This window comes from Coregonus lavaretus, assembly GCF_964263955.1.
Source record: "Coregonus lavaretus genome assembly, chromosome: 6".
NCBI classification, from domain to species: domain Eukaryota; kingdom Metazoa; phylum Chordata; class Actinopteri; order Salmoniformes; family Salmonidae; genus Coregonus; species Coregonus lavaretus.
Window position 1 is genome coordinate 55,122,533 of NC_139993.1, and position 17,237 is coordinate 55,139,769.

The 17,237-nt window shown below is 41.7% G+C and overlaps 1 protein-coding gene across 1 annotated transcript; it reads right to left on the bottom strand.

The window, feature by feature from the left end:
* Nucleotides 1-1,561: 1,561 nt before the first annotated feature.
* On the bottom strand, nucleotides 1,562-10,778 carry LOC311130617 (uridine-cytidine kinase 2-A-like). Its single transcript, XM_084163402.1, has 7 exons — nucleotides 10,660-10,778; nucleotides 5,344-5,503; nucleotides 4,474-4,570; nucleotides 4,243-4,385; nucleotides 3,846-3,943; nucleotides 3,631-3,679; nucleotides 1,562-3,135 (listed from the first exon to the last, which is right to left on the bottom strand). Exons 1-7 carry the CDS (start codon nucleotides 10,762-10,764, stop codon nucleotides 2,999-3,001), a joined length of 789 nt encoding a protein of 262 aa, XP_084019528.1. The 5' UTR covers nucleotides 10,765-10,778; the 3' UTR covers nucleotides 1,562-2,998.
* Between the last annotated feature and the right edge of the window lie 6,459 nt (nucleotides 10,779-17,237).

A 17,237-nucleotide genomic window follows, 5' to 3' on the forward strand; every position in this document is an offset into this window, starting at 1 on the left:
AACATTCACACAGCATACATAGTACAAAAACTTTATTTCCTTGTTTGATTGCAGATTGTTTGATTTGTTAATACATTTACATTATAATACAGTTATGAAGGCTATTGTATTCATGTAGTCATATCTTGGTGTGTGTCAAACAGAAAATTAATCCCTACATGAAATAAAAAATATTACTATTTTATAATTCCAACTTTAAGGTAAACCAGTTAGCTCACAATTTGATGGGTAACTTGGCTTTTTGTTTTACTTGTCTGGTAACAGTATTGGTTAATCATACTATTTCTTACTCTCTTATTACAGTTATCTTGTGTGCTAGAGTCATGCACAACAATGCCTGAGCTATGTGTCAAAGGCCTCATTCTTCACACATACTGTACAGTACATTACTATTTTCAAATGTACAGTGTTCACACTGAGGCCATTGACAGTACTTACTCATGGTCCAGTGTTACACCCTGATCATGGAACAAATGTAGTGCAGTAGCTAGCTAGCTCTTGCACGCAAGTAACTCATATCATGTCATTGAGTTGAATGACCAGACAAAATGTGTTTTATGTACAGCAGATTTCATCACCAACATCGAAGCTACATTTATACAATTATACACAAAGCAACATTTTAATGATTGAAATAAATACAGATGATCCACATCCACAGCCTTTGGACCATAATACATTTTGAGCAAAGGAATTCATTTGTTACTGAATGTTTGCAAGATGGCTGCCTATGATAGGCATTGCTTGACTGACCTTTTGAAGGCCTTTGAAATGAAAGGTCATGTACATTGAATTCAAGTTAGGGCATTTCCTCTACATTTTAGATAGGCATCGTATTGCTAGTGTTCATGATTATATTCATATTCAAAATCTCTCTAGTTCCTGAGCTGACATTTGAATCAACAAGTTCACTTTCTCTAGTTCTACATCTCACAATGTAGATAGCCTAATCATGGAGTCAACATTCATGCCTCTATGTAAGGTGCTTGCTCATACAGTACTTTAGAAACCATTTCTCATTTCAATAATCGATCAATCCGAAGCCAAGAAACAAAGGGTATGATGATGCACGGATGGACTGCGGACAACACTCGTGGCTGGCTGTCTCAACATTGTGACATGCCCATCATTGGCCCTGGAAATGTAAACAAAACTACAGTGTACACTTTGCATACAGGTACCATAAATATTAAGAGGTAGGAAACACAGCACAGCAGTCAGGAGGTTTTTAGTACCTATACATTTCTGAAAGCAAAACAATCCATTGTGATTGTAGGCGACCTTTTGCAATGCAGCACAACCTTTAGTAGAACACTAATAGCATGTCATTCAGTGAGTGAGTGTTAATAACACCCCAATCTCACCCTTCTAATCACAGTCTGGGAATATTGCAGTATATTTTTGATTTATGTGAATAAACCAACATATGATGGGGCAATTGACTGAGAATTCAACTATATTAATGACCGGAGAGCTTAATCCCAAAGGAAAATATTTTGGGTACACGTTAAATTCATGGAAAATTGTAGGAAATAAGAATAGAGAAAAAACAGGAGTTTTACATTGATGAACTACAGTTTAATAGCAGCAGTAAAGAGCAATGAAAGATACTAATGCTTGAAGAGTGAATTGTTACTAACATAGAAAATAAGATGGAGATCATGTCCTATTTAAGTGCAAATTTACCTCAAATGAACTTGCAGTTCAAAACAACCTACAGTATATATAGCCTAGGCCTAAACATTGCTATCAAATGTTACGGATGTTCAAAAAGAGGCAGTTGCAGTGATCTCATCCTTCAAGAGCATTAGCTTTTATTAATGAAAAAAAGTTATGAGTTGGAACCACAAAGAATTCAATAGACATGGGGCCTTTACAAACTCCCCTGTCTAGGGCTTTAAAAGAGGGGCCATGGGCACAAGTACAGAACACTATTTTTTTGGTGGGGTTGTCAGTCCCCATACACAAAACTGGTCGAGGTAAAGATTGATTGACGAAAAAGACAGTCTCAGTTTTGATGTTCTCAAATTCAGGTTGTTTGTTCAAGATGCATGGTAACAAGTAAATACTGTGAAACTCAAATTACTGAAAAACAGCAACATCAATAGCGCAAATAATACTAAATACATTATGTACAAACTCTAAGAACACCGTTTTGATTTGTAAAGTCAAGTAGTTCAGTATTTTTTCAGAGTGAGACAACATGAAGTTGCATTGACCCACTGGATTGGTCAGCAAAGGCAGATAATCTGTGTAGGGCCTGAGAAATTGTTCCCTTTCACTAACTCAATATGAGCATGCTTGTAGCAAATAGCAGTTACTAACACTTCAGCTCATACTGAGTCTCTCTATGGTGCGTCAGAATGTGTATCGAGGGACTACAGTACCTTGACAAGTGATAAGATGTCTGCCTATACATAGAGCAGCCTCAGTACTAGGTGTGGCAGGCATCAGTCCTGAATTTAGTTTTGCATCTTGGTTCTTGGATAGTTTCCAATATAATGGTGTGTGTGTGTGTCAGAGTTCCCTCAGTAACAAATCAAATCTGTCACACATCCTCCCTTCCATTCCAATAAAACAACAGTAAAGACAGACATGACCAATCAAAAATGCACTGACCACTGAACGCACACCAAGGGCTCAAGCTCAACCCAGATGAACCATCTTCCTCCTTATTTATTCACATCTGTAAGCTCAAAAAATGTATCCAGAAAATCAAATAAGAGATAAATAAATAAAATAACTGCTGCACCTTTGACCTGAAACAGTTACAAAACAAACAGCTAATCCTCTTCCTCCCTTCCAAACAATGTCATCCTCCAGTACAAAAAAAAACAATTTCAAATGAAGGCCTTGCAGCTTCTTGCTAGAGAAATAAATAGTTCTGGTTTTTAAATACAGTGTAGCGGACAGGCAGTAGGTAGGTATGTACAGGTGAGGCCTCAGCTCCTCTACCATCGATCCCTCGCTCCCTGGCGCTGAGAGAGGGACTGTGCAGTCAGTGGGGCCGACTGCTGGACTCAGACACCTGCCGTTTACGGGGAGTTCCGTAACCGTTAAGGCTGCTGTTCAGGCGTTTGGTCAGACCACCGTTCAGAATGTCCTGGATGTGCTGAACTATAAGGTTTATGGCAACTGTAAGGAGAGGGAAGAAAGCATTCAGAGGGCATTGAAAGATAATATCACAAGGTGTTCCATTCCTCTCTTATTCAGATAAAATGAAAGAAGAACACGTTCCAGGATTTAAAAGCATAACAATTTGACTAATAGGGCCTGCAAACAAGTGAGAAATCTACAATTGTCCTTTCAATTCCAAAACAGAGACAGTCAAACATTCCCAGGACAAAACAGTCAATCTAGTCTGATTCCCATGTCTAGGTCTCACCAATCACACCATCTATCCATCTCAAAACAGTAAAATAAACAAAAGAGCCATCACTTACAGTCACATCAGCCTTTAGTAAGTTTACTATCGCAGGGTAAGAGACTGCATTGATTAACAACGTAAATGACGGACTATGGGGAGCCATGTTCCAAGAATGAGTCAGTAGTATTTGTCACATACCAGCATACTTGCTTGCTTGCATACATAAGGCAGCCATCTTGAGAAACAAACAGTCAGAAACTCACCAAGATTATCTGCTCCTCTGGGAATGATCACATCAGCACACTTCTTGGTCTACAGGGGGTGAAGAAATAAACATGATTAGCAATACGATCTGAACCAGGGCCAGGGGGTTCAATACCTTTCAAGAGGAGGTCAGCAACAACTAACGATGACACAAATAGATTGATCCAAGGTTGTTAAAATATGTGTTGTGGCAGTATCATAGCTAGGTACTCACTGGCAGACAGAACTCCTCAAAGGCAGGCTTGACAAAGGTGATGTATTGCGTTAGCACCTGCTCCAGATCCCTACCTCGCTCGCCGATGTCTCTGAGCACTGGGGAGGGAACACAGAACAGGAGTGGAGCTGTCAGTAGGATTTTTCCGGGATTCTTATGAAGCTAGTAGACGTCTACATCTTTTGTCTGTAATTTATTTTTCGTTATATATGTAGGACCCCAGTAAGACTAGCTGTCGCCATTGGCGTCGGCTAATGGAGATCGTAATAAATCAAAATCATTAATGTCCTCCAAGCCCTATATTGGAAGCCCACTGCTGTCTTTTTACAATTCACAAGTGTCATGTTTGATGTGTTTCACCCAATGAAATGGTAAATGTGTATGTCTATTGTTTCACCTCTGCGTGAGAGCCGTGTGTCTGCGTCTGTGTCCACAAACAGCTTCATCTGGAACAGGTCCCTGATCTCCTGGGAGTAGAACATCAGGATGCCCTCGAACAGCACCACGTCTGCTGGGTACACCATCACCACCTCCTCCTTCCTGATACACACACCCACCAGGGAGAGGACAATGTGTATGAGGTGTGTGTGTGTGTGGTGTGTGGTGTGTGTGTGTCCTGACTACTAACCTGGAATGGGTGACAAAGTCATACACCGGGATTTGCACCGTTTTGCTCTCTAAGATGTCCCACAACGTTTTGACGATGAGCTCGTTGTCAAATGCATCTGAGAAGAGGAAGAGATAGGACAAAAGAACTCAGAACCATGGTGTGTCTGTCTCCATGTCTGCCAGGCCATAGGATCAAGATCTAATCCCCACAAGGAGATTACATGTGGGATAGAATATATGCTGATATGGCTGGCAGATGCATGCTGACCAGCCAACCCTTACAATAGATTCCAGAATCAGAGCCAGCCCAGACTGACTAAGATATATCACAGCCAGCCAAACACAAAGCCAGACTGCAATGACTAAGACATAGGTTGCGTCGGAAATAGCACCCTATTCCCTATTTAGTGCACTACTTTTGACCAGGGCCTGGGCCCAACCACACTGTCTGAGACAGACTGCTCTGCTCCACATTCTGTCAGAGTGAGAAACTCTTCTGCTGAGTATCTACTGAGACAGACTTTCAACACAGCAGTCTATCATTGGCCATAAGGGGACCCAAGGCAGGACATTTAGAAACCTTTGGTTCTCCCCTGGAATTATGGTCATTCTACTTCTAAGAACTAGAGGGGAAAGCCAAACATTAGTATTCCACATTATGAAACTCATTTGAGTAGAAACAAAATCATGCAATCATTTGTCTTCAATGAGAAGAGCAAGGGGAAGTGAGAGTAGAGTAGTATTTTACACTGGAAACCAAGAGATAAAGCTACATTTGCTAGTTGGTAAAATATTCCATATATTGAAAAAAATAGTAACTATTTAACAACTGACACACTGTAATGTATCCTGATGTATAGATAAATAAATAAATAGATGAGCTAAATACCTGGGTGGTCGAAGTTGAACTGTCCCTTCAGTGCCTTGGCCTTCTGGTCCGGGGTGAGGACCCTGTAAAAGCTGTCTTGGCTGAGAATGGCCACCTGGCGCTGGTGATGGTCAATCTTGTTCTGGCCAAGCAGCTCCATGATCTTACCGCAGACAGACGACTGGCCGGGGGAGGAGGAGGAGGGGGGAAAGAAAGAGAGGATATCAAGTTATCAACAGTGTCTGGTTGTGATCTGAATTAAGTTGTGACCCACAGCGACTGGGGTTTTGATGTGTTCATTGAGATTTGGAGATAAAAGCATGTTAAAAATATGAATGGGTCATAAAAAATATATTGATATACCAGACTATGACAGAGATGGACGCAGTATATTAGAATATACATTTGCAGCTATGCACAATAGCTCAAAGTGTGGTCACCTTGTCTGGTTTCCAGCTGACTACATTATGCACGGTTAACCTTTCTGTTCAAGTAGTGCAGGGGGGAAATGAGAGTCATTTTTCACACTGGAAAATACAGTATACCAACATACAAATAGTGAAGTGGTCCGTGTGCCTTCCCCACTGATCAGGTAGTACAGCCTAAAAGACATGTCTCTATGGTTCGCTAGCCAATTCAAGGAAGAGGAGTGAAAAATAGGATGAACTACTTGGATTTAATCACTTTCTAAAAAAAATTATACACATGAAGTCTGTAACATTAATTTTAACACATGTCCAAACCAGACATTAACATGTGTTTGCTTTGTAGTCATTTGTTGTAGATAGATGTAGAAAATGTGTGCAGATAATGCAGATAACAAATTATTTAACCCTTTCACATCCTCTATGAAATGCTGTTCTGGGGCATGAATTGTGGTCCACCTGACATTCCTTAGCGTGTAATATTTCTTGGTATCATACCCCCAACAAACGGAAGAGACAAAACTACCACTAGAGCCACCTGTTTATCAGACAGTGTTTTTTCTTCTTCTGACAAACTTTACAGTTTAGGCATTGTGTATGTGGCTGTGTGCGCGCCTGTGTGTGTGTGTGTGTGAGGCCATGTGCCCGCCTCTGTGTGTGTGTGTGTGTGTCCATGAAGTCTGTAGGGCCCAGGCTGCGGATGATTAGTTAAATGGATTGAGAGTGTGACCCCGGACTGGTGATTAGCATTTCAGCTGGCAGCTAGGGAGTACAGCTCAGAGATGAGAGGAGTGTGGATTAAACATACAAAGAAGGCTAAGTATAGTCCCATCAAAGACGGAATTGTTGCATGGCCATCTTGTGATGCCCCTTCTTCTTTGACATCTTTGAACTATTCCCTCTGAATGTCTAATAATTTATAAACTTGTATTGACTCTACAGACACATTTATTCTGCTTAATCCTCTTGTAATATCTTTGCCCTGTCTGAGCTCTTTCCAAGGTGACACTTTTGTATTCGTCACTGATGGCTAGCATGCATTTTCCCCTTTGCTGCAATACATTTTCCCTTATGCAAGTTCACCTAGACCTATTGTCTGTTGCCAGTTATCTCTGTTTTTCTGATCTCTGGTAGGCCTGAAGTAAGCAGTTAGATTATCATTGCAGTCGCCTGGTGGCATGAGTAGGTGCAGCGGTCTAAGAATAGGGCGTTGCTACTGAATGACTGACATCCTGTCTTCTCTGGTGTGTCTCAGACTCAGTCAGGGTCAGGGCCGCCTTAAAGGGAAATGTAACAATTTTTCAACTTCATATTAATCATCTCCAGCACCACCCCAACATCAACATATGTGAAAATGGCACATTTCTATGTTTTGTATTAAAAAAGATAGAGGAAGATAAGTCTTTCCAATGACATCAACCAATTAGTAGGCAATTAGTAGTCAAGTCCTACACACAATTGGTTAAAATCACACAATGCACACCGATGTCACTGAAAACACTTATCTTGCTCCCTCTTTAAAAATAAATAAAAATAGGGCAATGTTTACATGACCCCCTTACAAACAGGCCCATTTAAAATCCATTCTGATACGCCTTTTATAACTCCTGTGCCCATGCCAGCATGCTGGTGACGAGTGGTAGTAGTGGTGTGCAGATGTGGTTGGGCGTTTATTTTAATAAATCCATTGAATATACACCATCAAAAATAAATCCATTATTAATTTGTTTAAGCAGGTCCTAATAAATATTATAAGACTAATAAACTGTATTTTCAAAAGAATAGAATAGCATATTTTGAGTTGAATTAGGTGTTACAGGTCTGTGCAGCCATCCAAATAAAATCAATACTTTGTTATTTTGTTAATTAAACAGACAAGACACACTTACCCAATCAACACACATATTTTATATTAAGAATATTATGGAACATAACAGAATAAAATAAATAATATTTGTGTGGAACCGCTGTCATATAAAAAAGTGATATTTTGAAACAGAGCCCAAGTCCATGCATTTTAAATTCACGTTTCATCGCTTTCCTACCCCCACTCCACTTTGTTAGGGAGCAGGCATAGGGTCTTATATTCTCTCAGGGAGACAGTGAAAAACAAAACAGAACAAGAAGTAACAGTAACTTCCTTCAGAGGGGCCGGGGGGTTAACAACATTTCTGAACACCTGCTGTGTATCAAATGACTATGTCGTTTCAGTCAAATTAAGGTTACCTACAAAAATATGTCCTAAAAATTGGATAATGTAAAACAAGCCTAGATGCATTTGAAAGGCCATAACAGTTTACCTAACCAGACAGACAATTGTGAATATTGTCTAGACTAAGACAAAACAACACAGTGGGCTAGATAATACTTTATAATTCATAGTATGACTTTGGCATGGATGAATTTGGCCTACTGAGTCTTGAAAAAATAACATTTATTTACTGTACCATGACTAACAGTAGCCTACATTGGAAAAGAAGCAGCTGGCTGATGTAGGCCTTTATTTATATCTAGGCTACACTAGATGACTGACAGGGGGCGCTGTTTTGAAGCACCGCGTCTCCATTTTACTAGTCCCCCACCATTGTAAAAAAAATTGATTTTGGAAGCAATAGAAATGCATTTATTAATGTCTACATTAGTTTTTGCCACGTTTATTCTATTACAGTCACCTTAATGCATATACTTTTAAAATTATATTATGTGAGCTAAACATAGGAATAAAAAATAAGAATATAGAAAGACATTTTCCTTAAAGTAGATTTTTTAGAGAGTAGGCCTGCTAATGTTACTGTACCCACTACAACAAAACCATTTCCCTGTTTGACCTCTAGGTTTTATTGGTATTATGACACTTCCACTGTGGGGCTCTATAGGAATGAATGGAATTCTACAGTATTTCAATTAGCGGTCAAACAGGGAAATGGTTCCAATTGTTTTTCCACCATTCATTTTTCCCATAGGGGATTTTAGAAACACTTAAAATAAGGTCTGTGTTTCGTGTAGGCTTACCCTGGCGTGACGTTTTGATAACCATGTAAATCTCTCTCGGACAAGGTGACTTTTATCAATATATTAGGCTCTATTTATTCTGATTCGAAAATGATAATTAGCATTAAAGTAGACATCATGCAAAACTACAAATCCCTAAATGCTCCTGCATGTCATCTCTAGCTGACACCTTTGCTAACAGGTATTGGGTCAATTTAAAACTTGCACAATACATTTTTTTTGGGGGGGGGGGTCATTTAGCAGACGCTCTTATCCAGAGCGACTTACAGGAGCAATTAGGGTTAAGTGCCTTGCTCAAGGGCACATCGACAGATTTTTCACCTAGTCGGCTCAGGGATTAGAACCAGCGACCTTTCGGTTACTGGCACAACGCTCTTAACCACTAAGCTACCTGCCGCCCCAGATGAATTGTCCATTTAAATGTAGCCAATTTATTCATTACTACATTTAGCTAACATTAGATAGTTAATCCAGTAATTCTGACCTTTGCCTCGATTCGGCAGGCTGGTTCAGATCATCATGACATGTGTAGTTCTTTATGATAGCCACATTAGCAGCTAATTAGCATTTCATTTGTTGGGTGTGTATTATATATTGATAATATATTGACAAAATTCACCTTGTCCATGAGTGATTTACATGGTTATCAAAACGTCACGCCAGGGTAAGCCTACATGAAACATAGCCCTTATTTTAAGTGTTTCTAAAATCCCTATAGGAAAAATGAATGGTGGAAAAACGATTGGAACCATTTCCCTGTTTGACCGCTATGTTTTATGGGTATTATGACTACTGTGGTAATCTATGGAGGACTGAGTCTTCTCAGGAATACCAATATGGCAGACCGGTGGCTTCAAAACCTCTCATTGGCCAATACATAGCATCAGCAATCTAGTGTTTATATACATCATTGGCTGTTACACATATTACTGTGCCACTGACCCCATTCTAGTGTATTATGGCGGATATGCAGTGTTTTCAGCTGGTCTTGTTGACGCAGTCAAACAATAACAATTGGTTGGATCAATAACTGTATGGCTCTTATGAATAAAAAACAATTAGTTCGGATTGGATTGTATGTGAATGTCACCGCCAAGATATTGTCTGGAGGAGACACCGGCTTTGTCCTTCGATCGCTCACATAAACTGTTAAGATTTCCGTTAGGTTCCCCCACCCCCACGATGGTCACTGTCTCCGAGCGAAGAGTTCTTTGAAACATTACAGATAAATTGTTGCTACTTGTTTTTCTTTCTTGTTACATTGTAGAGCGAGAATGACAGCCATCCAGCATTCCATCGGATGGAATGAGGAGCAGCACCATTTGCCAGACAGCTGTAACATGCCTCTTAACAAAAGGTGCTGTAAGGCTGGCCTATATTTTAGATAGGCCGATTAGTTATAGAACATTGTATAGCCTACATTGAAATGATATGTAAAGAGAATATAGCCTAAATGACAGGATAAAAGGAGCCATCTTTGTTTAGCAAAGTATTGATTTTCTGTCTGGGTTGTCATAAATGCCCTTTCTGAATTTAAATATGCCTAGTCAGAATAGATTCATCGTGAAATCCATGTTTCCCGGAGGTTTGTGGAAATGTTGAATTATTTGTACACTAATTGATAGGGCTATTAGGACAGTTCTCTACAGGCACATAAGTGGGCTAAATTCTTGCCAAGCAGTGGCCTATACCTATAATCTTAAACAATTTAAATGTTTTTCCTGAAATTATTAAAGAACAAACTAGCTTTGATGGAACAAATGTGACATTCATTCATTGGTCTATCATGAACCACGCGGTCAGTGCGTTCTCATATTTCAACCACGTTGACAATTCCCTGTCACTGTTTATAGGCTAGAAAAACAGGACATTTCTAATTCATAAAAATCATAATGCCAACCTTGCCGCTGGCAGTCCCTCCGGCTACCCCGATGAGGAAAGGTTGCCGTGTAACATTCTCGTTCTCGGCTTGACTGTCCAGCCTAGTCTCGCTGTCGCCTGCCATGCTTGCTATAAGCGCATACTGACGCACCGAGGTGGTTTTGCTCCGGCTGCGCTCCTCCTCTTTTTTCAGTTGTGCATTTGCTTTGATGCTCTGAGTGTGCGTGGATATCAATCTAGCCTTTTGTAGCCTACTTGAAATGCAGAGCGTTTATATAAGGTTTTACATGTTATTGAAATTATCAGAACTCTGTAAATCATTGCTACATTTTGATTGTCAGCTCAGCACATTTACAATAGTTGTAGTGTGTGTGAGACACAACTACAACAACATAACCAACAAAAACGGGTCACAACTCCTGCAGCTCTGTCACGCGCTGTGTATGTACATAGTCAACAGTAGGCTTCGAGGGGACTCCTACGGTAGGTACACCTATAGGTCATCCCTTGGCAGTAGTACTGTGTCTTGTTTTGTATGCTTTGTACAAAATAATAAAATGCAGGACGACAGGATATTTATAAACGTAGCTCTTTATTAACTAGCTATAACTTGCATGTCCATGTGTCTCTGGCCATGATCATCTTTTAGAATGACCTCACCACCTGGGTGGTCTTAACCAATCATAGCACAGTATGATATGACAGTATAATGCATCCAATTACAATTCAGTATGCTGACACATATGAATATTACATCCCCCTTCTTTTAAAAAAAAGAAAAAATATGTAGAACAATAAAGCGTTTCTTTTGAATATATGCTCTGTAGTTTGAACTCGAGGTAAGTAACCATTTAAACTGCACCAACTGCATCAACATAACAGACAAACAATGATTCAGCATACTGTTACTTTTAGAACAAACATTTCTCAGCAACTCAGCTTTTCACTGTAGCAATGACATCTCAACATATCAAACAAATACCATACCAAAGCATTTCAAGTTAACTTTCAATAACAAGTTTACAGTCTGGAACTCTTTTAGGGCAGAGATCCGCCTACACCCTTTGACATTTCACAGGTCTAGGACAGCTCTAGGCTTGACCTCTCTTCCTGACCTTGTGTGATATGAAGCTGAGCATGCTTCTGTGTCAGTCAACTGTTCTTGTGGTGTTGCAGGTAAGTATGGTGTATGTTGTGTTGTGTCTGTGTTTAGTCCACCCCGTTCTCTTTCAGGGGAACAGTTCATCTCGTCAGTGTGTTGTTCTTTTGTGTTCAGTAGGTGACGACGATTGCGGCGGTACACCGCTCCTTCTGCGGTGCGAACGAGATATGAACGTTCAGTGTCAGCTGGTTGGATGACGACTGCTGGCTTCCAGTAGCCATGCTCCTGGATTCTAACTGACTCTCCGTCGTTCAGTGGTGGCAGTGGTCTGGCTGACCTGTCGTAGTATCGCTTTTGCTGTTGTTGCCTCTGTGCACGTTTTGCATGCATTTCCTTGTAGCTGACGACCTCAGGTTGCAGCTGCTGGTTGGTGCTGGGAAGGATTGAGCGAAGTCTGCGGCTCATCAACAGCTGGGCTGGTGATTTGAAGTTGTCAACTGGAGTGTTGCGGTATTCAAGGAGACTGAGGTAGGGGTCTCTCTTGTCTGCTTTTGCTTTGTCCATGAGTGATTTAGCGATCTGCACAGATTTTTCAGCAAGGCCATTACTTTGAGGGTAATGTGGGCTTGTGGTGACGTGTGTGAACTCCCATGCTTTTGTGAAGGATTCAAACTCATTTGATTTGTAACAGGGCCCATTGTCAGATATTAAAGTCTCTACAATGCCATGCCTGGCAAAGGCTGCTTTCAGCTTGTGTATCACAGCTGCAGATGTGGTGCTGTGAAGCTTGTCGAGTTCGAAGTACCTGCTGTGGTAGTCCACTGTTATAATGTAGTCCTCGTTGTTCCACGTGAACAGATCGGTTGCCACGACCTGCCAGGGTCGGTCTGGGATACGGTGAGGTAACATTGGCTCTTTGGTGTTCAAGGGGCGTCGTTCAAGACAGGTGGGGCATTTACCAACCATGTCCTCTATTTGTTTGCACATTCCGGGCCAAAACAAAATGTCCCGTGCTCTCTGTTTGCACTTTTCCATGCCCATGTGTCCAGCATGGATCTTTGTCAAAATCTCTTCTCTGAGACTGGTAGGAATGATGATTTTCTCTCCTTTGAAAATGATTCTGTTGATCTGTGATAGTTCGTCACGATGGTTCCAGAACTCTGAGACGCTTTGAGGGCATTTTCTCCTCTCCTCAGGCCATCCTGACTGTATGACTTTCCTCAGCTGTGTGAGTTGTGTGTCTTTTTCGGTTTCTGCTCGGATCTCCTTCAGTTTTGTGTCACTAACTGGTAAGTTGCTGTACACAGTGTGCACCTGCATGTCCATGCCTTCATTGAGGCTGCTGTCCTTGTAGGTAAGAAACTTCCTGGAGAGTGTGTCTGCGACAGGGATGTCTTTGCCTGGACGGTGAGTGATTGTGAAGTCGTATTTTTGTAGTTGAAGGATCATTCTCTGTAGCCTTGGCGGGGCTGCGGCTAACGGTTTCCTCATGATTGACTCGAGGGGCTTGTGGTCTGATTCCACAATGACTTGTCGTCCATAGACATACTGATGGAAACGCTTACATCCGAACAGAATGGCATACAGCTCCTTTTCGATTTGAGCGTAGTTGATTTCACAGTCTGTGAGAGATTTGGAAGCGTAGCCGATGGGTTTTCCTTCTTGCAGTAGCACTGCCCCTAGTCCATACTTCGACGCGTCCACCTAGAGTCTGAGCTCTTTGTTGGGGTCGTAGTAGGCAAGGATTGGTCCTGGTTCTCTCGTGATCAAGTCTTTCACTTTCTGGAAAGCGATGTCGTGTTGGTTGTCCCAGAGGAACTCACTGGACTGCTTTAGCAGCTGACGCAGGGGTGCATTAGCATTGGAGAGGCTGGGTGCGAACTTGGCTAAGTAGTTGACCATGCCAAGCACTGTTTCCAGCTCTGCGCGGTTCTTTGGTGGCTCCATTTCCTTTATGGCTGAGATCTTCTGCGGATCTGGCTTGATTCCATTCGCTGTGAGAAGATGTCCGAAGTAGCTGACCTCTGTAGCGCCGACTGTGCTCTTCTCGGGGTTGAGCCGGACTCCTCTCTCGCGGGACCTTTGCAGCATCGCGTTGAGGTTTCTGTCGTGTTCCTCTTTGGTTCGACCATAGACAAGGATGTCGTCCACAATTGCCACGACTCCGTCGAGGCCTTCGTACACCTCGTCGATCTTTCGCTGAAACTCGTCTTGGGCTGAGATAATCCCAAAAGGCAGGCGACGGAACCTGTAGCGTCCAAACGGTGTGTTGAACGTTGTGAGCTTAGATGACTCTTCTGTGAGCTTGATAGCCCAGTAGCCTGATCTGGCGTCCATGACACTGAAGTAGCGTGCGCCCGCTAGCTTGTGTGTGATGCCATCTAGCGTCGGTAAGGGGTAATGGGGGCGTTTGATAGCCTTGTTCAAGTCTCTTGGATCGAGACACACTCTGAGCTTGCCTGTGCGTGGTTTCTCCACCACCACTAACGCGTTGACCCAATCCGTCGGTTCTGTAACGATGTCAGATTGCTCCATGCTCTCCAATTCTTTCGTCAGACGGGCGCGGAGGGCAAGTGGAATCTTTCTCGGTGGGTAGACCACAGGGGTTGCGTCTGGGTCAAGGTGAATGGTACATTCTCCTGGGAATAGTCCTATTCCTGTAAAAACATCAGCAAACTCCTCCATGACATTCTCTATCTCTACTGGTGCTGTCACTGATACATTTACATTTTAGTCATTTAGCAGACGCTCTTATCCAGAGCGACTTACAGTTAGTGAATACATATTTTTTTATACTGGCCCCCCATGGGAATCGAACCCACAACCCTGGCGTTGCAAACGCCATGCTCTATCAACTGAGCTACATCCCTGCCGGCCATTCCCTCCCCTACTCTGGACGACGCTGGGCCAATTGTGCGCCGCCCATGAGTCTCCCGGTCGCGGCCGGCTGCGACAGAGCCTGGATTCGAACCAGGATCTCTAGTGGTTAGCACTGCGATGCAGTGCCTTAGACCACTGCGCCACTCAGGAGTACTGATAAAACTAGCTTGATAAGGTCCATGTCTAAACATACTTTAAGACCTAGCACTGCAGGTGCTCGAGTGTCAACAACGTAAAAGTCCAACATCATGTCCCTTTCCTTGTATTTGCATTTGAGAGTGCATGTGCCTTTTACTGGGAGCTGTTCACCACCATAACCAGTCAGTCTGCGCGTGGTGGGCTGTAGCTCACACTCAGATGTCAAGCTTCTGTACTTACTCAGAGGAATAATGTTTACTTGTGCACCAGTGTCTAGTTTGAATTTTAGCTCTGTGCCTTGTCTTCCTATCTCAATGTCAGCAAAGGCTTGCTCTGTCTCTGATATCTGACTTTTCTGTGTCACTGAATCAATAAACAGTTCATCAGCATTTGACTCTTTGATTGACATTTCATCTTCACTCACTGTATGTACTGTTTTTCCACGGTAAACTCTGCACACTTTTGCAAAGTGATTCCATTTTCCACATTTAGTACACTGTTTGCCTTTAGCTGGGCAATTCCCCTGTTCGCCATGCACTTTGTATCCACAATATCCACATGTTTTTGGGCGTTTGGAGTCTGTGTCGCTCTGTTTTGGAGTTCTGTCTGTCTCCGTTCTGAAACATGCTCTCTGGGCACTGGAGGTGTGCTTTGATGTCTGCCTGACTGCGTGCACTGCTTGTTCACGTGATGCGCTCGTGCTGCCGCCTGAAATGGTTTTCATCTGAACCTGTGCTAGCTCGTGAGATCTGGCTATGTCGATAGCTTTGTCCAGCGTTAACTCTGATCCAACATTCAAAAGTTTCTCTCTCACTCGCGGTGAGTGTATTCCAAATACAATACGGTCCCTGACCATCTCATCCTTGTTTGCATAATCACAGTCTTTCACAAGCAGACGCAGCTCAGTGACAAACTGTTCAAACGATTCGCTAGCGCCTTGTACTTTCTCATGGAATTTGTACCTAGCGAAAATTGTATTGGTCTTTGGCACAACATATGCTTCAAAACGATCGTAGTATATTTTCAGTACCTTTGATTCAGCCTCGGTAAGTGTCCATGTGTTGTAAATGTCTCTCCCTTTTTCACCGATCCAGAGGAGCAGGTAGCTGCACTTTTCCTCTTCTCCTCTTTCCTTCAGAGGACCCGTGAACATCGGCTCCACATGCTGTTTGAACTTACGCCATGCATCGGGTAGATTTGTAGACCCCCAATCCATTCGAGGTGAAGGAATTCCAGCAAAATCCATATTTTAGTCCTTTTACTCTGACACCATGTCTTGTTTTGTATGCTTTGTACAAAATAATAAAATGCAGGACGACAGGATATTTATAAACGTAGCTCTTTATTAACTAGCTATAACTTGCATGTCCATGTGTCTCTGGCCATGATCATCTTTTAGAATGACCTCACCACCTGGGTGGTCTTAACCAATCATAGCACAGTATGATATGACAGTATAATGCATCCAATTACAATTCAGTATGCTGACACATATGAATATTACATACTGTAGACTACTTTATCACTGACCTCAACCCAGAGTCTCTAAGAGTGTTCAGTATGCCCACTGACACCCCTATCAGATCACAGCAAAATCACAGTCTAATTGAACAGAGCAATACTCATCCATGAGGCATCAAAGCCAAAGGAACTGAATAATATTAAGAAATGCTATAGATGGAAGGAAAGTAGTGTGGAAACCTACCAAAAAACAATTAGGCAACAACAAATTCAATCCCTTTTAGACAACTTCCTTGACAAAACGTTTCACTGTAATAGTGAAGGTGTAAACTTGGCAGTAGAAAACCTAAACAGTATATTTGACCTCTCAGCTTCCCAATTAAATCTAAATATTTCAAGTAGACAACCTAAAAAAATTTACAACAAAGACAAATGGTTTGATGAAGAATGCAAAAACCTAAGAAAGAAATTGAGAAACGTATCCAACCAAAAACATTGAGACCCAGAAAACCTGAGCCTACGCCTTCACTGTGGTGAATCACTAAAACAATAAAGAAATACACTACGGAAAAAGAAGAAACAGCACATCAGAAATCAGCTCAATGTAACTGAAGAATCCATAGAATCTAACCACTTCTGGGAAAATTGGAACACACTAAACAAAGAACAACAGGAAGTGTTATCTCCAAAACGGAGATGTATGGATAAACCACTTCTCCAATCTTTTTGGCTCCGTAACGAAGAACAAACAGCAAAAACATATACAGTACCAGTCAAAAGTTTGGACACACCTACACATTCCAGTTTAAAAAAAACTATTTTCTACATTGTAGAATAATAGTGAAGAAATCAAAACTATGAAATAACACATATGGAATCATATACAGTGAGGGAAAAAAGTATTTGATCCCCTGCTGATTTTGTACGTTTACCCACTGACAAAGAAATGATCAGTCTATAATTTTAGTGGTAGGTTTATTTCAACAGTGAGAGACAGAATAACAACAACAAAATCC